The 24,195-nt window shown below is 43.3% G+C and overlaps 2 protein-coding genes across 6 annotated transcripts in view; one reads left to right on the plus strand and one right to left on the minus strand.

The window, feature by feature from the left end:
- DAAM1 (dishevelled associated activator of morphogenesis 1) overlaps window positions 1–17,718 on the plus strand; it is a 154,497-nt gene extending 136,779 nt beyond the window's left edge. For all 3 annotated transcript variants that reach the window (XM_006199724.4, XM_072963131.1, XM_072963130.1), the window contains exons 18-25: window positions 3,969–4,075; window positions 6,020–6,108; window positions 6,925–7,093; window positions 10,050–10,157; window positions 10,771–10,831; window positions 11,367–11,498; window positions 13,346–13,516; window positions 15,003–17,718. In XM_006199724.4, coding sequence (XP_006199786.1) covers window positions 3,969–4,075; window positions 6,020–6,108; window positions 6,925–7,093; window positions 10,050–10,157; window positions 10,771–10,831; window positions 11,367–11,498; window positions 13,346–13,516; window positions 15,003–15,212 — 1,047 coding nt within the window. In that variant the 3' untranslated portion in view covers window positions 15,213–17,718. The remainder of the gene's footprint in view (window positions 1–3,968; window positions 4,076–6,019; window positions 6,109–6,924; window positions 7,094–10,049; window positions 10,158–10,770; window positions 10,832–11,366; window positions 11,499–13,345; window positions 13,517–15,002) is intronic.
- Window positions 8,551–24,195, minus strand: part of L3HYPDH (trans-L-3-hydroxyproline dehydratase) — a 75,828-nt gene continuing 60,183 nt past the window's right edge. For all 3 annotated transcript variants that reach the window (XM_072963139.1, XM_072963137.1, XM_006199722.4), the window contains 2 exons: window positions 10,801–10,945; window positions 8,551–9,519 (listed from right to left, as the gene is read on the minus strand). The gene's annotated coding sequence lies outside the window, so the exon portion shown is untranslated. The remainder of the gene's footprint in view (window positions 9,520–10,800; window positions 10,946–24,195) is intronic.

Here is a 24,195-nt window from a genome sequence, read left to right on the forward strand (position 1 = left end):
GGTCAAAAGGCCCCGTTTGTTCGAGCCAGGCCCACTGAAGGTGAGCAGTGAACACAGGTGATTGTGATTCCAGGCAGAACTTGAGGTGTCACCTTAGGTGTGCTCAGCTCCCGGGAGCAGAGGAAAAGGACATTTTGTACTGGTGACAGTGATCCTGTGCGGTGAGGCTGTTCCAGGTGGAGTGCCTGTGTGCGTTTTCCAGGGTTCTCACTGAATTCCCCAAAGGTCCCAGACACAAGGCAGGGAGGGGTGATGTGTGCGGTGTCACCCCACCACCATTGACCTGCCCCTCCCTGAAGCCTCTGCAGCTGCCGTCATCCTGGGTGAAAACCCTCACACTTGGCAGCAGAAAAACTTTTCACGCCGTCCTTTTAAGGTTTGATTTCGTTCCCAAAATAGTTAATGACTATGTTTCCAAGTCTGTTGGGATGATGTGTATATAAATAGTTTAAAAGTATTCCTAAACCTAAAATTCCTTTTTTGTTTGTTTGTTTTTGAGCATTTTGCGGCTCCTCTGCACACTCTTCCCTCTCTCTCGGGAGTATCAGTCAAAACCGAGCCCCACTGCCCTCCATCTCGCCCCGGCCCCCACTCGACCCTGCACTCCAAATGCCCACATTAGAAGTTGCTTCACACACAGTGAAGGACTGAGCAGAAAGCTGCTTTAGTCCTTAGGTCCTCAGCCTCTGTTGACAAGGTCGTATGTTTAAAATTCCACAAGATCTGTTTACTGTGAAATTGCATCCAGCAAAATTCCTCCTTGAGGGAAAGGATTTTAGAATCTTGCCAAAAGGGCTTGTTGTCCAGACGGAAGGTACTGCAGATAGACACGAGGAAGACCATCAGTCCGCTGAAGCAGAACCTAGCCGAATGAGGGACTTCTGACCTGGTCTCCCCTGACAGTTCTGAAGCAGCTTGCTCTCTGCTCCTCTCCCAGGCTCACTCTCTTCCTCCTTATTGTACCCTCCTCCCTCTGCCTCCTTTGCTGTCACACAGCATCCTTCACTACCAGCTATGATCTGCATTTGAGCCACATCCATCCCCCTGCCTCCTGCTGCTTTCAGCTGCCAAGATCAGATCTCAGGTCCGTACACTCCACCTTCTTGAAATGCACATCTTTCTCCTTATTTCCAGATGTTTCTCTAATGCTTCATTCCTCTCAAAACTGTCCCCACATGGTCCGTTACTTGACTCTGCCTTGGGAAGGCCTGAGCCTTGAGCCTGTGCCTCTCACTGTGGTCTTGTGAGTCATAAGAGAAATGGTGACTGTGTTACCCTGAACAGGAGCCTGTGGGCTCAGCTCAGCTGGGATAGGGAGTCAGGAGGGAGTGGTTCCTGAAATAGAACTGAACTTCCTTGTCCAGGAGGTAAAAATGCAAACTGAGGGGAAAAAACAAGCCTTGTCCTCTGCCTTTCTCCTTTCTTCCCTTGCCCTGCTGCCTTCCCTCCTGCACTGAGAAAGGGCAAGATGACACTTGTCCCATCCAGTGTTGCCATTTGAACACGGGAACATATATGCCTGGAAGCCATCAGGCCACCAGATGTGTGGACTCCCTGGCATCCACTTCTGTCTTTCCCCCTCCTGTCCCGTTAGGAAAGAGGGGTGTCCCTGGCTCCGGCTCTGCCCCACCCTTTCCCCTGCTCAGGGACCCGCCGCTCTCTTCCAGGTCTTCCACCTCGCCCTCTCGACATGTAACTTGTTCAAAGTCCAGCCTTTCACATGCACTCTGAAGTCCACACAGCTCCATCTGCTACTGTCCCCTCTGTCTTTTGACACAGCCACTTCTTGAAAGCTTGTCTCCACTCTCTTCCTGTTCACTCTTCCCACCTCCCTAAAGCTCTCGTCACTGAGGACACACGCTTTCTGGTTGACAAAGCAGTGCTTGTCTTGATTTCTTGGTGCGTGACTCCGATAGTCACTTGCCCTGTGACAAAACGCCTTCTCCCCTGGGCCCTGTGATGCCACGCAGGCCCCTCCACTGCCTCCTGTGAAGGTTCCTCTTCTTCTGTCTTCATCCCATCAAGGCCGGCTCCCCTCCAGCCCTGCTGTTTCTCTCTTGATGGTCCACTGGTTACCTTACACCCATGCACATTGTAACCCACTCCAATGCTTTGTCTTCCGGGTTTCTTTAGGATTTCAGACCCATTTGTCCACCTGCCTACTAGACATCGTTGACTTGGTTCTCTTGCCAGTATTTCAAACACTAAATTCACCTTCTCCCTACCTGCCCTCTTCCAGCCTTCATCTCCTGGGTTCCCTGTTAATACTTGTGTGTACGTTGCTGCCTAAGCTGGAGCCTCATCCTTTTGACACTCAACTTCCACAGTCCATTCGTCAACAAGTCAGGCCAGTTCTATTCAGGTCCCTGTAGTGGCTCTAGACTCTGTCCACCACCCACTCCAGGCCACTGTCATCTCCTACCTGGTTTACTGCGTCAGCTAGCTCATCACAACCCCCTAATACTTTGCATCGTTTCACATTCTTTCTTCATTCTCCAGACAGTGGGAGCTTTTTAAAGTGCAAACTCATTCCCCTATTTAAGACTTTAAGTTACATCCTCTGCCCTCAAAATAAAGACTGAACTTCTTACAAGGCCCTTGCCCACCGCTGGCCTCCCTTGCCGCATCACGGCCACGCTCCTCCTGTGTCAGTGCTGTGGTGCCCATTCCAGATCCCAGAATGTGACAAGCACTTGGCCGGGATGTATTTCTAGACTCTCACCATTTGTCTCTTTGCCTGTAGTTCCAGTTTTCTTTCTCTGCTGGTGGCACCTAGACTGACCACCTTTTCTGAGGTCCCTTCGTTAAATCCAGTAAATGTTTGAAAACCTGTTAAGTGGACCGCCCAATGCCAGCATCACATTATAGGGAGGACTTCAGGGTCCAGAGGCTCAGTGTAATTAAAAAAAAAAAAGTCCAAAGATATTTGATCCAGAAAATAGCACACAAGCATAGGCCTGTGCACACACACACATTTGTGCCTTTAAAGGAAATCAGACACAAAAAGAGTACTTTTTCAACTTTAAGTACTATTGCTGCCTATTCCACATTCCGTGCTTGTTGCTTCCTCCAAAATAAAATATGGAATCGAAAACATCAGATCTCAATGTGTTTTTCTCATCCAGCTCTCCATAGAGCAAGAAATGAGATGGAATTAGATAAGCCAAAGAAATAAGCAAATTGATTGGAAAATACACACAGAATGACTCATTTCAGGCATGATGTAGTAGGAAAAAAGCATCAAGCTGGGAGTCAAGAGACATAGGTCTTCCTGAAGATCACACATGTTTGCTTTGTAATCCTGGGTGAGTGGCCTTCTCTCTAGACCTCAGTTGTATCTTCACATGAGAGGATTGAATCTCCAAGGTCCCTCTGATGGTCTGTATAAAGTGAGTCCTGCTAAAGAACTTCCCAATTTTGAGTTGAGAGACAGTATAGAACAGGTAGGTACCAGAAATGAATCTTAACACCAGTTTAACTACTTCCAAGTAAAAAATAGAAAGTTTTTTCTAGTTTTATTGAAAATAATTGACATACATCACTAAAAATTTAAGGTGTAAGGCACAATGGTTTGAGTTACAGATGTGAAATGATTTCCACAGTAAGTTTAGTTTGCATCCATCATCTCAGAGATACAATTCAAAAAATTTTTTTCTTTTGTGATGAGAACTCAGGATTTACCCATTTAATAACTTTCATATGTATCATGCAGCAGTGTTAATTATCATCATCGTGTTGTACATTATATTCCCAGTACTGATTTATCTTACAACTGGAAGTTTGTACATTTTGGCCACCTAAATGGAAAGACTGAATCACTTCTATTTTATCTTAAGCTCACCTGTGAGGAGACCTTATAAATTAAGTTAAAATTTAATCTTGGGACAAATTTAACTGAAGGGATGAAAAAATCACGGCAAGAATTTCAATGATAAACCTCAGTTTTAATATTTGCTTGTACTTTTTAGCTCTTGAAATTTGTTCCTGAAAAAAGTGACATTGACCTGTTGGAGGAACATAAACATGAGCTGGATCGGATGGCCAAGGCTGACAGGTTCCTGTTTGAGATGAGCAGGTGAGCTTGAAAATGCTTAAAAAGTAAAGATAGCCCTTGCCTTTCTAAGGAAGTTAAATTTTTTTTTTAATTATAGTTGATTTACAGTATTTCAGGTTGGTACAGCAAAGTGATTCACTTATACATATATCCATGTCTATCCTTTTTCAGATTATTTTCCATTGTAGGTTATTATAAGATACTGAACATAGTTCCCTGTGCTAAGGAAGTTAAACTTTCATTCCTGTTGAATTATTTGGGCCATGTAACCTGGCTTAACTTGAAACCTTTTTAAATTCCAAAATCTACTCAAGTCCAAGCTATGTGGAATTTGTTGTGTTTCTGTGAGTTCTTCCCTGTGGGTGAGTCAGGGTCAAGGTTTCTTCACAATTATCTCTATTTCTGGGCCTCTTTGGCTCTTGTACATTGACCTAATCAAAGGATACAGTCTCCTCACCACTTTGATCTCTTGGGATTCTGCCTCACTCCTCCTTGTACCTCAGCATCTCAAGGTTGTTGTAAAATGGAAAGAAATGGACAGACTCAGAGGTATCAACCTGGAGCCAGCCAGGATAGCCGGAGTCTGGCTGTCATATCATGGCACACACAGAGATCACTAATCGATTGTGGCACTCTTCCCACGGCGCCTTGGCAAGCTTTCTCAGCCCTTCCCCAGAAAGCCCTGTGGCGGCCGCTGCTCCATAATTGAGTTTGGCATGTGAGCTGAGTCAATTTGGCATCCCAGGCCCAGCAAGTTGACTCTGCATTAGATAAGGACCAGTGGTCCTGAAACTCTTGGTCAGCCCCAGTGTAGGGCACTTCCCCTGAGTGCCACGTGTTGCCAAGGTGAACATGTCTCTCACTCTGAATTTCTGCAATCTCCAGACTTATTTTTGTTGTTGTTTCATCTCAGCTTGCTGTTCTGAATACTGCTGTAGAACCGAAGATGGTTCTGAAATGTTGACAGGTGTGCCCAGCAACCCTACATGTGGACAGATAGCTGGCCCCCTGCTGTAATAGGTGCCCCTTAGTAATTGTCCAGCGCCCTGCATGCATCTTCCTCGTCCTCTCAGCCCTGCCGGGCAGGCTGTCAGGTAGGGTTGTAGTCTCTGCCACCTAATGGAGGAGTTAAGGTTCCTGTTCACGGTCACCTACTAAGAGCAGACCTTGGGCCGTATCTGTCTGATTATACACTGTAGTTTTGGATGAGGGATGATCCCTGGTCCTACTGGGACTGAAGTTTCCACCGAACAGCAGGTTAGGCAGTGACTTCCGAAGGCCTGGGCAGGAAGGCCCACCCTCACCCGCTCAGAAACCCCGAGCACCTTGTCTTGGTGGTACTGGGAGGCCAGTTCACATCCCTGGTACTGCTAGTCACTGGCTGTTATCCTGGAGGGCAGAGCTTTCCAGCCCTGAGGGGCACAGAACGGGAGCTACCTGTGAGGAAAGAGGAAGGTTTGGGGGCATGAGTGGGGAGAGGAGGATGTAAGCGGAGAGTGCTGGAGACAAGTCTGACCCCACAGTTCTGCCAAAGGCAAGCTTTGTGGAGAGTGCAGCAGCCTGGGAGGAGTGCAGGCAGCAGCCCTTTGTTTGCAGCAGAAGTTTGCGGGGGTGGTCTTTACATTTTCATTCCTTTTTCTCTTTTCTGTTCCCAAGAGCTGCTGGGACTCTGAGGAAGGGAAGGGGGCTTGAGTCAACAGCAGTTAGCTCTCACTTTCTTTTAGCAATTGCCTAAGCTGACTGGAGCTAAGGACCTGCTGCAATTACCCAGACCCCCCGTAGGGCAGCGGGAAATGGGCTCTCCAGGCGCAGCTGGCCTCACGCCCAGGAGACGAACTGTGTGTGTGCATGTGCGTGTCTGTGTTTGGGACAGGAAGGTGCTCTAAGGCACCGCCACCTGCATTTCCATGGGATGAATATAGATGTATTAAATAAATGTTCATTAGTGCATGCTTGCTCTTACAGAATTAATCATTATCAGCAAAGACTGCAATCACTGTACTTCAAGAAGAAGTTTGCAGAGCGTGTGGCGGAAGTGAAACCCAAAGTAGAAGGTAAAGTCAAGCCTGTCCCCAGATTAGAAGTGATGTTCATCTTGAGAGCCCATTTACAAGTGCAAGTGCATGTAGAAAACAGGATCCCGCTAGTGACTTTTTTTTTTTTTTTTGCTTTAAATCTGTTGGAATTCTGGCAGATAATCACTTCCAGGCTGCACTTGGCTCACTAGCCTATCCTGGGTTCTGGAGCTCGCTGCATACACTCTGGACTTCTCTGCAGAACTAGGCTTTTGGTATCTGGGTGTTGGTGAGGAATTTATCTGATCACTACTAGCATTAAACCTACAGTTAGCTTTCTTGCAATGGGGCCTTACTGGATTTTTCTAAGGGAAGATTTGAGGCTGTTAAATTTTTGTGTTTGAAACATGGGCGACTGAAGAGCACAGCCACAGACTGCAGGCTGTCCTCGAGGCCCTGATGACACCTGCCGGCTGTGATATGACACACATTTGCCCAGTTTTTCTATCAGTGGAACTGATCAATAGTCCTGTTGATCTGACTCACACAAGGCAAGAAAGTGTTTGCAAAGGAATGTGGGAAACGCAATTGTTGCTCTATGTATTCCTAACTGCCTGGGGTCGGTGAGGCAGCCAAGAAAAAGACAGAGAAAGGCCAGGACTGTGCAGCTGTCTCTGGCTTTTCCTGGTCCCCTGGCGCTCTGCTTGTGGTTTAGGTGTTCTGAAAGTGCTCCCTGCTAGCCTAACACCTGATCTTACCTCCTCAGTGTCCACTATCGGGTGTGTGGATTTAGGATGGGTATCATTGAAAGGTCTTGGTTGTAATAACTTTCTTTTTGCTTGTTCTGTTTTGAAGCAATTCGTTCTGGCTCAGAAGAGGTATTTAGGAGCAGTGCCCTTAAGCAGTTGCTGGAAGTGGTTTTGGCATTTGGAAATTACATGAATAAAGGCCAAAGAGGCAATGCATATGGATTCAAGATATCCAGCCTAAATAAGATTGCTGACACAAAATCCAGTATTGACAAGTAAGTGTGGGGGGTCTGGGCACGCAGGTGCCTCTTACCCATCGCACAGCCACGCATCTCCCCAAGTTCCCACCGGGCCAGTTATCCTCCATTTTCATTCCCCAGGGATGTCATCTAGCCCAAGGTTTTTATTTTGGGGGTTTTCTCAGGTAAACTTTTTATTATAGTATTATACAGTACAGGACAATGTACTGCTTGATGAATTTCCACAAATATACCTCATCTCTGTAACTAGTGCCCAGATCAAGAAACAGAACGTGGCCCACATCCTAGCAGCCTCCACAGAAAACCAGGTTCCAGGGGAAGGAAAAAACTGACAGCTGACAATACAATGATGCTTGCTGGGGTTTTAGGCTGTGTTTTCCAGGGTACCTTGAAGCTGGCAGCTGTGTGAAAAAATTACAATGTATAAATGTATTTTGGCTGTGGGTGTTCAGCCGCTCATTCCAAGATATTTTAAAATGCTTCCTAGAAAGTGTGTTTTAGGTGAACAGGCTCCTGTTAGGGACACCAAGATGTGAGAATGCTGTGATGTCATTAGCAAGTAAGGGCATTAGGCATGTTAATTCCAGCCTCCCAGAGAGCTGTGTTTCTCCAATGTTCTCACTGACTTCGAAGGAACTGGTTTCTAAGGTAAACTCTGCGGCCGAATTCTTTTTTGAAATATGTGCTGTTCGCCCTGATGATTCCTAAACATTTAGTGAGGCTGTTTACTCTCGTCTACAGGGTTAGTGAAGCAAATAGCGTTATGGCAGCCCTGAGTCCATGCTGTAGGAAATAAGCAATGGGTTCAGTTGTAGGGCTAAGCCTCATTTTTGCATCGTGTAGAGATAGATAACAAAGGGCAGCTGTTAGGGTCTAGCACTGCCCTTATTTTTAGTGTAAGCACTTGACCCTTTTAGACCCTTCCACGTGTGATTGTGTGAAGTCCACAGGCCGAGTGCTGCATCACCTGTCATCAGGTAAGGACACCGAGGCAGGCTCATTCAGCTTGCATGAGGTCACAACCAGCAAGGCATTTGGCGTTACAGGTACTAGACAGCCGCTCTAGTGGTCTGCCCACAGCTCTCCTCCACCAACAGACAGCGCTTGTTTGGAGGTTGTAGTAGGTGAGTGACTACAGCATCTTACCTGCATATAAAGAGCAGCCATTGTTTCAAGGAAGGGTGCTCTCTTCCCCTGGGCTTGCAGGTTTGAGAGGAAGGAGACCCTCACCAGCAGTCAGGCCTGTTCTCTCTGCCTCTCACACACACCCCCTTAATATACTTCGCCCCCTGCCCCGCCGTCCCCCACTTACCGATGGCCTGGCACGTATTACGTGATTATCTGCTGATTCAGCACTACAAAACACACCCAGTACGTAAGCCTTTTCAAAGTAAAAACCTTTCTGATCTCTTTTCCATCTTCACTCTGCATTAAGGGCTTGTTTCTGGTAATGACCAGATAATAATCACATGTGAGGCTGTTTCATTTTTATTATTCAAGAATTTATGTTCAATTTTTGTTATTTGGATAGCAAATAAGTGTAGAAGTGCTGATCTGGTTTTAAGTCCTTTTACACTAAAAAAAGGTATATATGGGTAACTAAATTTCTCTAAGTGACAAAGCATTTCTCTGAAACAGTGGAAGAAAATGGCATTGTTTCTCGTGATGGTAGCTAGGGTCTTGCTCCTCACACAGCAGGCATGTGGGGGACACACAGGTTCTGTGGACAGCAAAACTGAAGTCGAACAATACACCTGAACATCCGCAAAATAAGTGGCCAGCATTGTTAGCCACTGTTTTACTTTGCTGAGCAATGAATGGTTTTCTAATTATTGAGAGCAAGAAAAATAAAGGGCAGTTTTTTTCCACGTGGGCCAGGTGACTCAGAGGAACAGGATTGCACTGAATTCTAGGAAGCTGCAAGAGTAACCAGAAATGGTTTGCATTGTTATGGGGGAAAAAATGGTTAGAAAGCGCTTCACGGTAGCTGGAAGTGGGAGGACAGTTGTGACTTTGCTAATTCACAATGCTAACTGCCTAAAAATTATGGCAGTGTCTTCTAAAGAAATGCATTTGTGTGCTCCTGCTGATGGTCGCGTTCAGCTGACTAAGGCTCACTGGGGAGTTGCTAAGAACACCCCCTCCTCGCCCCACCTCATTCCAACTAAATGAACTTCAGGGCGGCCCAGGCACCTGGGGGCCAGGTGATTGTCACGTGCATCGGCGTCGGGGACAACAGGACCCGGCCACCACGGTGTGGCCTCAGATAGTGCTATCAGACTCCTGCCTTCTCAACCCAGGTCAGTCAGGGTTCAGCCCTGTGACCGCTGAAGAAAGAGCTGGTTATGCGCGCAGAAGCTGAAGTGTTCCTAAAATTAGGAAGTGGATTCTCTGCTGCGAGGGTATCATATCCCTGTTGGCACAGTCCTGGCCCCACTTTGCTGCAGCAGGAGAACAAAAGAGTCAGAGGGGAAAAAAAGTTATCACCAAGTCAAAAGAAACCTTAAATGAGAATTGTCAGTAATTCTCATCAGTGAGTGACTGCTCTGTACTTTCAGATTTGAAAATTGGCTGTCCTCTCCAGGGGCTTAAACATCCCTCACTCCCCAGGCCACCGTGCTTGTGAAGTTTCAGGGTGGCCCTTGTCTTTGGGTGGCTGTACTGTGAAGGCGTGTCCCTGTTGGCAACAGTTCAGGTTAATTCCCATCACCCACTGCATTACCCAGATTCTGAAGGAGCCTCATTATGGGCCAAAAATTAATTCATATCCCCTGCTCTTCCCTTTCAGAAGATGTTTGCTTCCTTCTGACATATTTATGTAAATCCCATGTACGTTTCTCCTCTTAGCCCTTTCTCTTGAGAATCCCTGCCTTACAGGAGCCTCCACATTTTGGAATCAATGCAAGAAACTTGAATGTATGAGTCATATGCAGCTATTAACCGTGTTTAATACTCTCTCCTTTAATTGTAGGAACATTACCCTTTTGCACTATCTCATAACTATCGTAGAGAATAAATACCCCAAGGTTCTCAATCTAAATGAAGAACTGCGGGATATTCCTCAAGCAGCAAAAGTAAAGTAAGTACTTACAGTGAATTGTTTCAGTTTTGTTTATTTTTCAGTCGTTTATAATGTGTTCGTTTCTGGTGTACAGTGATTCAGTTATATATATTCCTTTTCATATTCTTTTTCATTATCGGCTATTACAAGATATTGAATGCAGTTCCCTGTGCTACACAAGGACCACTGCCTTATAACAGTCACATTACCAGGGCTTTAGTGAAAAGCAATACAATAACAGTGAAAACACAACACACACACACACGACTGTGGAAAGCTGTTTCTTTTCCTTGTCCAGAGGGGAGCCACACATGGCAAGAAATTTATTTTCTTACAGTAATTTGCTCCGGTGAGATTTTTGTGCAGTTGGGAGATAACTGCTATTCTGCTCTTTCTAACCTATATTACTATACTGCCTGGCTATGGAAAACAAAAGCCTAATTCCATACCTAGGTTCTGTAGGTTTAAAATGTTGCTGTGTTTCTGTGAGATCTGATAGGTGAAGGGAATTTTAAACATTTAAAACTAATATGGCCTTCCAAGCATGAAATCTTTAAACTCAGATATCATCTATTTGATACAGTATGTGTAAATCCCATGTTGGTTCCTAAAATGTTGCCATTTACAACAGCATGACTGAGCTGGATAAAGAAATAAGTACCTTGAGAAGTGGCCTGAAAGCAGTGGAGATGGTGAGTATCTGTCTGTTGTTCTGGTCAAAATCCACGTGGTATGGAAGAGGAGAAAAATGGCATTATGGTGCCAGATACTCCAGCTGAAGTTCTGCTGACCTAGATAGAAGCAGACTTGGCAGAGACAAAGAAGGAAAAATTAAGGCACCAGAGTTCTGAGCACAGAATATCAACAGTCAAATTCTCTTGCTTTCAGTTACAGACCCCTTGAATCCAATTTGCTCTTCATTTATTTAACTTCTATTCATTTTATCCAAATGCTAATCTGCTTACATTCTAAAGCCAGTATACAAAATCGCATCAATAAAGTCCTCAGCTGACTGGTTAAACTGCATTTTGCAGACACTGTATTACATGTGCACACGGGCATAGCTCTGACATGGTGGGCAGGGGAGCTGGACGATCACTAAAAGTTTTAGAGCAGCTTTGATGTGTCTGCCATTCTGGCTTACTAAATTTGAGGCATATGAAAAATGAGGCAAGGTGTGTCTGCATTTGAACCCTGTGTTGACATTATCCATTTCCTGTGTTGAAGGAGCTAGAATATCAGAAGTCTCAACCTCCACAGCCCGGAGATAAGTTTGTGTCCGTGGTCAGCCAGTTCATCACAGTAGCCAGCTTCAGCTTCTCTGATGTTGAAGATCTTCTAGCAGAAGCTAAAGACCTGGTAAATTTCCCCATGAGCACTGACTGTTACTTCACAGCTGGTACTTGCACATATTATAAGTAAATTCATTTCTAGGACTGTGACCAATTGAAACATACGCTTTGTTTCTAACTGGCTGCCTTTAGGTTAGTAAGACGAAGTATCTGGATGGTATAAAACCAGTAAATACTTTGATTTAGTAACAACCAAGAAAAAACTGTCAAAGTACTTATCTCTGGGAAAGAGAAAAGAGTAGATTATAAAAACTAAGGGTGGGATGAAATAGGAGATCAGGTGTGACTGAGGCTGTGTGCTTCAGTATCTTGTAGGATGCTCACCTGAAATAGGGAATATCCTGTCCTCCTACTCCCTTTAAATCTCCAGAAGCACTTATTAAATGAAATGCACTTTAATTCACAGCCTTATTGCAAAGGGTACATTTTTAATTAGGCTTTTTTTAAAAATGAGTTTTGCTATTATAAAATGTTGTTTTCCTTGTAAAGTTTTCATTGGCTAATAACCAAGGCCTTAAACCACCTCCTGCCCTCACCCCTTCTCTCTGGTTATATTCTCTTTAAAATATACACACATTCATATCCCTGTACACGTTCTCTCATCCCCTTCTCACTGTTCATAAATGATGTGAAGCTGCTACCACCCTGCTGGGGCCCTCCACACTGCCCATCTCAGTTGTGACAACACTTTTGCTTTAACTTGAATCTCCCTTGCAACTTGAATAATGGATCTCATTTTTCTGTAGTCACCTGCTCCGTTGTAGATAGCGATGATGGTGAATGTAAATGTACACGCACAGTGGCTTAAGTTCAGAAGTAGATATGTGTTAAGAAATATTAGCTAATCCCAGTGTTCAACCCCACCTCCAGTATCACTAAATAAATGGAATACGAGGTATGTTTGAATGACTGCTGTTAGAGGTCCAGCCCCTGATTGACTGAAGTCAGTGAACTGATGTAAGCAGCCGCCACTATGATGGCCCCCACCCCAAGTCCTGTGTGTGCCTCACCACTTTGGAGTAAAAGGAAGGGACCCCCCACCCCAAACCAGGCAATAGAGAACCCACTGCATCAAGGGCTCATTTTTATCAAAATCAACTGGATTAGTTAACTTTTGATTTACATACACACACACACACACACACCCTTTTTTTTTAAATTTCAGTGTGGAAACTTTAGTCTAGGATTTCTAAGACTAAAATATACATGACTTCATCATCACTAGAATTCCTAGATAAAAAGATCATTCAGGATGGCTAGAAATGCATGAACTTGAATGTTTTCGAAAATAAATAAGAACCTAATTACCTCCCCCCAACAAAGTAAAAAATAATTTAAAAAATTTTTTTGAAAAGATATGCGTTGAAAGGGGTCTTAAAACAAGGATTTGGAATAAAACTGTATGATTAGGAAAAGCAGCTACGAAACACTATCCCATTTGCTTCTGATAGTAACCATATGGCACCAGTAAATGATATTAAACCACTTCAAAGAAAAGTTAAAAGTACAAGTTTCCTTACCCCTGCTGAGTTTGCTACTAGTTTTATGTCCTGAGTGCTCTGTTGTATGCTATTTTGTTTTCTTGTTTTTACTACTGTTTAGTTAATAAAAAGGCATAGGCTGTAATTACAGCTGTACACTGAAATGAGGCAGGCAAGGACAAATGATTTCCAAAGCAAGGAGTATGACAGTCTTCCCTTTGGAAACAACTGACAGGCATACGTGGCAGCCAGAGAGCGGTGTGGGCTCACTGACTCGTTTTGAGCTTTAGCCCCTCTGGAGAAACTTCTGTTTGCTGGGTCATGGTGTTCTTCTCTCAGAACTCTGAACTTCTTAAAACCTCCTTTTTTCCAGTTTACTAAAGCAGTGAAACACTTTGGGGAAGAGGCTGGCAAGATACAGCCGGATGAGTTCTTTGGCATTTTTGATCAGTTTCTTCAAGCTGTGTCAGAAGCCAAACAAGAGAACGAAAACATGAGGAAGAAGAAGGAGGAGGAAGAGCGCCGAGCGCGCATGGAGGCCCAGGTAAGAGGGGGCGTCGTTGGCCAGCCCTGGTGCCGCAAGACTGATGTGCAGGCCACGAGGAGGCATCGAAGTCCTCTCTAGAGTGCTGCTGGGAGTTTCAATCGGTGTAAAGTTTCTCTTGGGCAACGTGGCAGTATGTATCTGAAGCCTGAAAAAATATATCCAGACCTTTTGATCTGGAGTCCTACTTAGAAATCAGCCCACAGACCCTCATCTAATTTATAAGCAACTCTTTCCTCTCGAGTTGAGACAAAAAGGACTTTCAGGTCACTCAGAGCAAAGAGTCTGGGTCCTCGTCCACACCACTCAGTAAGGGACAAGTTCAGGTCAGCATCCCTCCCACTTCAACATGACCCCATGGCACCCTCACTGGGGGTTCCAGCCTGGACCTGGGCAGATAGGAATTGGATGGGCAAGGAGAGGGAGCCATTGGGTAACTGGTCTCTTTTTTTTAATTGAAGTAAAGTTGATTTACAATATTGTGTTAGTTTCAGGTATACAGCAAAGTGATTCAGATACTTTGAAATATGTATTTCAGAGCCTCTTCCATTAAAGGTTATTACAGGATATTGATTATGGTTCCCTGTGCTATGCAGTAAATCCTTGTTTGCTAGTCCATCTTATATACAGTAATTTGTATCTGTTAAAAAAAAAATCAGCCCAAAGAAAGTATTGTACATTTGCACAGAGAGAGCAGCTTTCTTTGTAGTAAACCCTCACCTGGAAACAACCTGAGTGTTTACCAACTGGGCATTAGTTCTGAATGGTGTAACAGCTACGTAACAGAATACTCATGCAGTCCTTAAAAGCCTATCTTTAAAGAACAATTAACGACGTGAGAAAGCTTACAAAGCGATTTCAATATGAAATATTTTTTCTGTGTAAAATAAGTGTTAAAAGTGGTGGGATATATCCCCAGAAGGTGCATAGTGGTTAGCTCTTGATAAAATTAAGGATGTTTTCCCCCATGTGTTTGAATATCTAAATTTTCTATAATGAATGCATGTTACTGTCTTTAATAGTAACTTTGCATAGTGGGGTCCAGGCATCCCCGGTAGATACAGGCTAAGCCTTTGATGTCAGGACCATGGCCTGATGAGCATTTGCTTTAGTCTCTCTCTACCATCAAAGAAACCAATATTTGGGGTCTGTTTAATAGTGATGACGTTCTCATCCCATCATAGAAATAGGAATAGCCTCAACTGCTTTCTTTTTTAACTAGAATAATCGTGAGGTTTGCACCTAGATTCTAGAAAGTGAGCGTCTCATCACAAAGTAGTGGGCATTTTGTTCATTACGCCTTGCTTCTTCGATGGGACCTCCCGTCCCAGTCACCCTTCTCTTGTGACACTGGAGGGGGTTTGCTGCTGTGGCTGAACGTGGCTCAATGTGGCTGAAGCACCGCCATGTCCCACAGAATTCACCTCCAATGAAAAGAAAACACAGTGTTCTGACATTTCCCTAAGAGGCTGCTTTCTACTTGCAGCTCAAAGAACAACGTGAACGGGAACGGAAAATGAGGAAGGCAAAAGAGAACAGTGAGGAAGGTGGCGAGTTTGATGACCTGGTTTCAGCTCTCCGCTCGGGAGAGGTGTTTGACAAAGACCTTTCTAAACTGAAACGGAATCGCAAGCGCATTACCAGCCAGGTGACGGACAGCAGCCGGGAGAGGCCAGTCACAAAACTCAACTTCTAGTTCTCCCTGAATACTTTTGTAGAAAGCTCGTTAGCGGCCCTCTGAAGTAACTAGAACTTTTCATTACACTGCCTTGCAATCCAAACAGTGGCAATTTCTCCTCTCATCTGTGCGTGGATGCGAGAATGTGTGTGTATGTAAATGTACGTGTGTATATATATTAAGAAATGTACATAGAAGTCTGACTGTCGTCTGGAGACATATATGTTTGGTTAAAAAGAAAAAAAAAATCTATGTTTGTGTACGTGCTCAGAAGCCCTTTGTGTGTGCATTCGTATTGAGTGTGGCTCATCTTCCCCTGAACACCGTGACTGTTCAGAAGCACAATACTATCTCCTGAAAGAGATAGAGACATTCCCTAGAGTAACAAGAAAAACAAAAGCAAAAAAAAAAAAAAGCTTGAGAAATATTTTATGGTTTCCAAGCTTGGCATATTTTGAAATTATTTTCATTGGTGAAACTGGTGTTGGAAAAAATAGAAATTTAAGATGGTTTTTGCTAGCTGACAGTGAGATGCTGGTGCTTCACACCAGTGATGACAGGACCAGCTTGGAATTTCTGACCTGGGTTGGGGATGCAGTCTGTAAACCTTTCTTGAAACGTCTGGCACACAATCTGAATTATGTAGAATGTCAATCAGAATTTTTTTATGTGTCTAAAACTTGGACATCAGTTTTTTCCCCCTAATTTCATCGAGTTCTCTGCCAAGCACTCTTGATGATATCTTTACATTGCTTTTGGAAAGAACACTTTATCAAATGCAATCCATGCTCTTATTAAAGAACAAAAGTACCAGAATGTGCTTGTTTTCCTAGCAATATAGATATATAAATTTTAAAAATAAAATTTCCCATCCAACACCTAAAAGGACAAATTCTCTGAAGGGATAAAGATTATTTTTTTAAAAATTTCTGGGGTGCCTTTTTTGGGGGGGGGGTATTTTCTGTTTTGTAGGACAAGCTGCATCTTCTATAAATATAGGTCTGGACTAAAGGACACTCAGTGAATGCACAAAATGTCAACAACAACAACAGAGATGCCAAGATCTATTTATCTCTAAGTATATTTGAAGTGGTTTGCTGTTTATATGTTGTCATTTTAAATTGTGTGTCAGTAATGCTACCTGTAAAATTTCAGTCCAAAAGATAAAGCTCTCAGGGAGAAATGAATAAAAACAACATTAGAAAATAAAATATAGATGCTTACCATTAATCTACCAACTCTTAATATCCTTAAATTATATGATATATAAAGAGGACTGTTACTTTGTTTTGCTTTGCTTTATTTATTTGTAGTGGGGGAGGGGGGCTAAGGGTCTCTTTTTTTCCATCAGTCCTATTGTGGTTGGGTTTCCTGTGGAGAGAGTAGTTTGTCCTATTGCACTAGAACATTATATACTCACTAAATTGAGTTTCAGCCAATTAGCAAATATTTATTAAAACACCTACTATGTGCCAGGTATAGTAGGGCTACAATGGTAAGCAAGACAGAGCCCCTATCCCCAAGGAGCTTACCTTCTAGTGGGGATGTTCAGGGGTGAACAGAATATCAAGGTGTGCACTGTACAGGAATCGTGCTATTTAAAAATGGTTTGTATAAACTCTAATGCTTAGCGCAGATGGCAAGCTCTCTGTGCTCTGTGAAAGCTGTGAAATAGCGCTCTAAGAGTTGGCAAGAGCCGTGGTTTTACGTTTTTCCCCTTCATTGCAAACTTAGCGACTTCCTACACACAATATGGAAGTATATGACTATAGCAACAGCAACAACAAAAAACAGTCAGATACACAGCAGACGTTGCACTCCCCCAACTCCTAGGTACAAAGTTCTGCAAGTACAACATGTTAAAAGGGCAGAGACTCTGCTCAGAGAAGCCTGGAGGGGTGGAGGGGTAGGATATGCTAATTGGCTTGTCTATTCCTTAACTAAAGTGCCTCTCTATATATATTCTTTTCTATTTATAGCAGGAGAAATTTGATCTGGCTCAAGTTTGGAACCGTACTTTGAAAATGGCTTTGTTTTACAGTTTAAGGAATGGACAAGCGGAGGGAGAGTCACATGAAGGAGCAAGTTTGTTCAGCATGTTCATCTCGCCCCCTTTAATCACCCTCATTTTGACAGGGCCATCCTGGTAGGCCTCCTTTGCCATTTCCATCTTTGGTTTCTTTCCCCTAAAGCTGTGTGCAGGTAATTCCATGTGCCATTGTTGGGAAAAAAAAAAAAAAACCTACTTTTTAGATTGGTGCTGGTGTAAGTAGCCACTTTTCTCTCTTGGGTGTGTATTTTAAAAGTTTTTTTTTTTTAAATTAATGCCAAAAAGAAAAAGCATTATAATTTGTAAACTTAATTATCTGTCTTGTATCTTATTAGCTTAGTAGTTGGAATCACTTAGTCTTTAGGTGCAAGACTGTTGTTATAGTACCAAGAAAAAATATGTTGTATGTGTTATGAGACTGTACATTTTTTTAAAATAGCAATATGCAATAAAGAGATGAATTCATTAGGTGTATGTATATGCTTTCTATGAGTTATTAAAATAGCATTGTTAAATTTCTTTGCACTTTCCACCATTAAGTTTAAATACTCCAAGTTTAGTAAATTAGAAATTATACATTTTCTTTAGTTTGTATCTTCTGGACCTAGGAGGGTACAGTTTTGTTCTATGGCAGCATTCAGTCTGTCCACAGACTACCACATGCTACCTCTTTCTGTAACTCTAACTTTTCTGTATAACTCTATATGAGCTACACAGTTTCATGGTGGAGATACTGGTGACATTATTCAACTGGTGGGGGTATAGAAAAGAATCTCAGTCTCTAGAATCAAAATATTTTTCATTTTGAAGCATTTCCTTTTTAAAAATTAATTTCTAATAGAGGTCAATATGGGCAGTGTCACCTGTACAGAGAAAAGAATGTGTATTATATCCTCTGAAAATTGGGGTTCTCTCTTGGCCGCTCATGACTTTAGGTTCTTGGCCATCCTCAACCCAATCTGAAGTCAAGCTGAAAACAAATTATCCCAGTGGTTGCTTGAGGACCCAGGCATTTCTCATCTTTGGAATGGACTCATGATGTTCTTAAAATTATTAACCATCTTGTTTTTTACAGTCACTAGATACTGCACAGCAGCCACTTTGTTCTCTTACACTGGCGTTCAGATGGGAGCGAACCTTCTGCATGGTGGGCACATCTTATCTTCCGCCCCACAAACAACGTGCCATGTGGCACTACATACAGAACCGCCTAGACCCTCAGCTGCCCTCGGTGTACCGATAGAAACGGGGAACATGCAATTTGCAGATCATTATGTTTACTTTTATGTCTTCAGTTTCCCCTAGAAAATCATCACTGGGGAAAATGTACTTCTGTCAAGGTGTAAAGCTATTCGATCCTTCTAGGATTTTGCCCCCCTTTCTGTAACCTAACATGGGTTTCTATGAGGCAAAAGGATAATCCTTATTAAACTGTTTGGACACAATTATTTAAAAGGTCGAGTTCTAAAAGGGGAAATTTTCTGTGACTTTTTTTTTTTTTAAATAACACCGCCACCATACGGAAACTTACGAACTGCCAACGTTTAACAGCTACTTGGTATCATTCAGTTGCATGAACACTAGCTTTGAGAGCCACTGGACTGTGTGTAGACAGATGCAGTCAGGGTTCCATGGTTCTGGCACTGGGGTCATTCACAGACCATCACTACATGAGTTAGGTGCTCGTTTTCTCCATGTGACCGATACAATGGTTTATGTCTCTACGTCCCTGTTCCCCCTACTAATATAAACTCTACTGAAGTCTAAAAACCAACTGAGTCCATAATTAAGAGATGGCTTAAAATCTATAAGTTCTTTATCTTGGAGAACGTTTGGAACCCCAGGAGGAAGGAACTCTTAGTTTATAAGGATTTTCATGTTTTCCATAGCAAAAAGAAAAAGAAAAGTCCATTACTTTCATTTATCTGGTCAGGAAAATATCAGATCTAACCTTTGGTCTCTACCCTGACATGTTTTTGTCCACTGCAATCAACTGTGTGTTTCCATGGTATCAAACAAACAATATGAGCACAGGATTGCACACTAGGGGGTTTTGACAATGGAGATTCTTATTTTAATCAAACCTTGGTATGTTTTTGTTTTTCACAGGAAAGAAAGGGGTTCCAAAGTATAATTTTCCCATGTTATTTAAATAAAGCACGTGTTTCTCTGCTTCTTTGCCTGTGATTTCTTTCACTGGGAGGAGGAAGAAATGCAGTAGTTCTTTCTGTACTGACCTTTGGTATCTCCTATCTCATTTATGCCCACTATGGTCATGTGGGGGGCATTTCTGAAGCAAAGGATCTGCAGTCCCCCATGCAATGGTAAGCATCCCTTAGTGTCCTCACCTCCATCCTCCCACCCCACCTCCAGTGTAGAAAAACTTAGTCCTAAGTCCAGTGAGATTTGGGGGCCACCCTGACTCTCCTGGGATGGGAGGGGTGCCTGGAAAGGAGGTGACTGTGATGCTGAGCAGTGACTCAAAGACAGGACGGGGCGGGGGTGGGTAGAAAGGAGGTATCTCTCCCAGCTGCTCAGGAAGAGCTATGTGCTGCCAGACACTTCCCCACCAAATCCGGCGAGGCTGCCCTTCTCCACTGCATATACCCCAGCAGTTGAACGCTCTTTGACAGCTTATGGTGCCCTCTGACTTCCCCAGTTGATTCACATCTGGGTGTATCTCAAAAAAAACACCCTTTGAGACTTCAGCCCAGTATCGGAAAGTTCAGGACTAACAGACCAATAGGACCTCATTCCATCCATTCCTCAGCTCTGCTTTAGAAGCCGGGGGAGGTGGGGGCAGAAAAAAAGGAGTGAGCTAGTCACACTGAAGCAGTTCAGATCATAAACTTGTAGGATTTCCATATCAGGATAGTTCCTGCAAGCTGACTGTCATTAGAAGGCTCACAGAAAGGGCCCCCTCCTTTCTTCCTTCCCTCAAACCAGTTTTGTTACTTTCTCTACCATCATAAAGGCCTCATTATTTGGAATTCTCTTTAAAAAGCCTTTTGCAGAAAACGGTCCTCTCCTACTGCCTTGACTGAGATATCTGACCCTAAAAGGCAGCAGCTGTTTAGTGACCTGACATGTTTATGGCTGGTGACTTCACACTAAGACCTTGGCTTTCCGAGTCTGCTGGAGGTGCAGCTAGGAGGGGTCCTGCCGGCCCCACCTCACCGGGTCGCAGCTGAGGGATGACAGGGAACCTCTACCACGTGACCTGGAGAAATGAAGCTTCAAGGGCAACCTCACCAGAATGTGGCACAGGTGACCCTCATTACTCCTGGAACTGCCCACAGTTAAAATTAAACAGTAAAGTGTTCCCTGCAGAAGGCTGTGAGCGCCCTTGTGCCTATTCCTGCACCACACACTAGAACCTGGTCACTCCGAGTTCCAGAACTGTGTTGCTGGCATACGTGAGCCAGGACCTTTGGCGAAACTCCACGACACCTTCACTACCCTTTTTGCAAGGCTGGGAGGAGCAGTTCTGAAACTTCCCATCGCAGGATGCCACGGTACCGCCTCTGAGGTCCTAGTCCCTGGGTGCCAGGGATCTACCACAGCCAACTTACTAACTAGAATTAAACACACTGTCCTTATTGTGCAGGTTACACTGCAGCAGCAAAGAGGATCATTCCAGGGTTTCCTTTGGTTTTCCAGGCAAGTGTGGTAACATGGGTCCTCAGAGCCCCTCCGGGACGCACCAAAACCACGGGCGTGGATTTAGTCATAAAACCAATGGATACCACTAACATGGCTGTTCCCTGCACAGGGTGTGGTGACCTAGGAGGAGTGAGGCTGGAAGAGGAAGGAACTAATCACCCTCGCTGGATGGGCCCACTGCTCTCTTCAGGGAGTAACCACAGCTGGAGTGCTGCGTTCTCCCAGACACCACATTTTAAACACAATACGGACCCACGAAAATGCATCCCAGTGAAGAGCTTAAAGAACTGGCCCAGAAGTGACCACTGACAAGAAACCTTTAGCTCACAACACAAATTATGAAGGAGATGCAACAGCTGGCCTCAAACAGTTGAAGAGGGAGAAGACTTGTTCTGCATTTCACCAGAAGGCAGGGCTGCAACCAGTGGGTGAGGGTCACCAACACAGAGTTCACTTTTCCTCACCTGTACACAACCCCCAGGCCCCTTTCACTAACAGCCCTTGGACAGGCTGCCTCATCAGGTCCACCCCTCCGCAGACGCACTCAAATCGCTAGACCCAACGACCATTCACTCCACCGGGGATGCTGTCAGATGTTTAGGGCTGAATGGCAGGTTGCATAAATTTTTTTTAAAACATTTTATCTAGAAATAATTTCCAACTTAAAAAATTACAACAATAAAAATATCACGGAGAGCTCCCTATCTGCTTTCCCCAGATTCACTTACTATTAACCTTTTGCCTCCTTTGCTTCTTCATCTATTCTCTTGCTCTCTCTCTGTATGTGTGTGTGGTCACTTTTTTTTTTTCTTCTGGGCCATTCGAGGGTAAACTGTATTTATCATACAGGCCCTTAATTCCTAAATACTCCAGTGTACATGTCCTAAGAATATTCTTAGATTACTTCAGTACATTTATCAATTTTATACATTTATAATGGTACTTTAATCAACCACCCACGTTCCAATTTTGTCAGCTGCTATGATGAATGTACTTTATAGCATTTCCCCCCTCCAGAAATGGATCTAGTCCAAGATCAGATATTGCATTTACTTGTCATATCTCCTTACACTCTCATCCTCTTCGGCCTTTATCTTTTATGACACTGACATTTTTGAACGAGTCCAATGGAAGACAGAATAATGACCCCCACAAAGATGTTCATGTCCTAATCCCCAGCACTTATGAATATGTTACCTTACATGGCAAAGAGCACTTTGCCAACATGAGTAAGGTAAGGATCTTGAGATAGGAAGTTTATCCTGGGTCATCCAGGTGGGCTCAGTGTAAACACAAGGGTCCTTATAAGGGAGAGAGATACAGGAGAGAAGATGGGATGGAAGCAGAGGTTGGAGTGATGGGACTTCTCTGCAGATGGAAGGGGGACACAAGCCAAGGAATACAAGTCCCCTCACCCACTTTTTTTTAAACTATAGTTTTCCTTGTGTTGTGTTTGACTTCTTTTTGTTAGACTGAAGTTACACATTCTCAGCTGGAATACAGACAGCATAGGGAGTATCGAGGAATCACATCTGGAGGTACATAGTGTCCTTTCCTCACAGGTGACATTAACTTTGATCACCCAATCAAGATGTCACCCAAATTTTCTCTGTATAATTAACGGGCTTTGTTTTCTCTAGTAATTAATAAGTGGTTTGCTCCTTATCAAAATTTCCACCTAGGTTTAACATCCATCGATTATTGGCAGAACCAATCTTTACTATTACAGTTGCAAAATGATGATATAGTTCAGTGTCAGTAGTTTCATCACATTTCCCAACTGGTGTCAGTGTTTTGCTGTAAGCGAGGTCCCTCCCACCTTCTCCATTGTTAACTTTCTATGATCAGTATGGGCTCAAGGAGTCCTATTTTGTCCAGTGGTTTGTAATTCATCACTGTGCTTAATTTTTTTATTCTCAAATTTTTCTAGATTTGACCAGAGGGAGCCCCCTCAAGCTTGTTCCTCCATCCTAGTACTCTGTCCTATTTTTAAAAAGCATTTCCTACTTTTTTAGAATAACCAAAGTTTCCAGGTTTATCTGGTACCTACCCTGCTCCAGCCTTGGAGTGAGACATTTCTCCAAGGAACTCTGATGCCTTTTAGCAGAAACAGGATTAGAAACCAAGATAATTTTGCTTTTTGACCCTTTCCACAGGATGAGGAAATGTGTACACATATATATCCACATAACACACATACACACAAATACACATGTGCACTTAAACAAGCATACATGTACAGATGTCTTAGAAATGACGACTTCACACCAGTCCCTCAAATTCTACTCCATCCCCACAGCGTCCTCCCTGGCCCCTGCTCCAAACTGGTGCGTCCCTTCTTCCACAGGGAGAACCCTGACTCCCAACCACATCAACAGTCACTCATTTGCTCAATCCTATACTGAATCTAAAAGAGCTTCAAAATTGCTTCTTACATAACACTGCAAAAAACTAACCTACTAAAGAGCACAGAATTTGTATTTCTTTCCTCTTCTATTTCCCCTCCTTACATCCCAGTCTGTTCCAGACTGAGAAAGATAATAAAAAACTGTGTTCATATATTACTTGGCCTTTTTCCCCTCCCTCTTCCATATGGTTATAGCAATTATTTGAAATACATTTGGATTCATTTGTTTCCATTTTCCCTTCAGTTTTAGTTAGGTTTTGTCCCTTTCTCATTCTTATTGATTTAATTTTATTTTTTTAAACATGTACACTACTAACATGCTTTCAAAGCCAAAATTATATGAAAAGGTATACTCTGAAGCACCACTCTCTCCTACATCCCTTTCACTCCCCCCCATCTTGTAGGTACCCAAATTTACTATTCTGTTTTACCTTTATTTCTTTTGTAATGATAAACACATATATGTATGTTCACTTATTTCTCCTATTTTGCACATAGGTAGCAAACTACATACGCTTTTTTGAGGTGAGCCATTTACATTTAATATCTGCTGAAAATCACTCCATATTGATCCATGCAGATCTGCAACCTCATTATTTTTACAGCTGCGTAACATTCCATTGTGTGTAGGTAACAGTTTATTCAACCAATTTCCAGTATTTTCCAATTACATATAATACTGCAGTAAATAAACTTTTGCATCGCTATTTTTTTCAAGGCATATTTCCAGTATAAATTCCTAGAAGTGGGATAGCTGAGCTGAAGAGTAGACAGGTCATTTTAGTAAAGATCGCTAAATTCCCCTCTTGAGGTTGTACCATTTTGCATTCCCTCCACCAAGGTGTAAATATGCCTAATGAATTCAATCAGTTCTCCCAGTT

The sequence above is a fragment of the Vicugna pacos genome, chromosome 6, assembly GCF_048564905.1.
Source record: "Vicugna pacos chromosome 6, VicPac4, whole genome shotgun sequence".
In the NCBI taxonomy this organism is placed as follows: Eukaryota; Metazoa; Chordata; class Mammalia; order Artiodactyla; family Camelidae; genus Vicugna; species Vicugna pacos.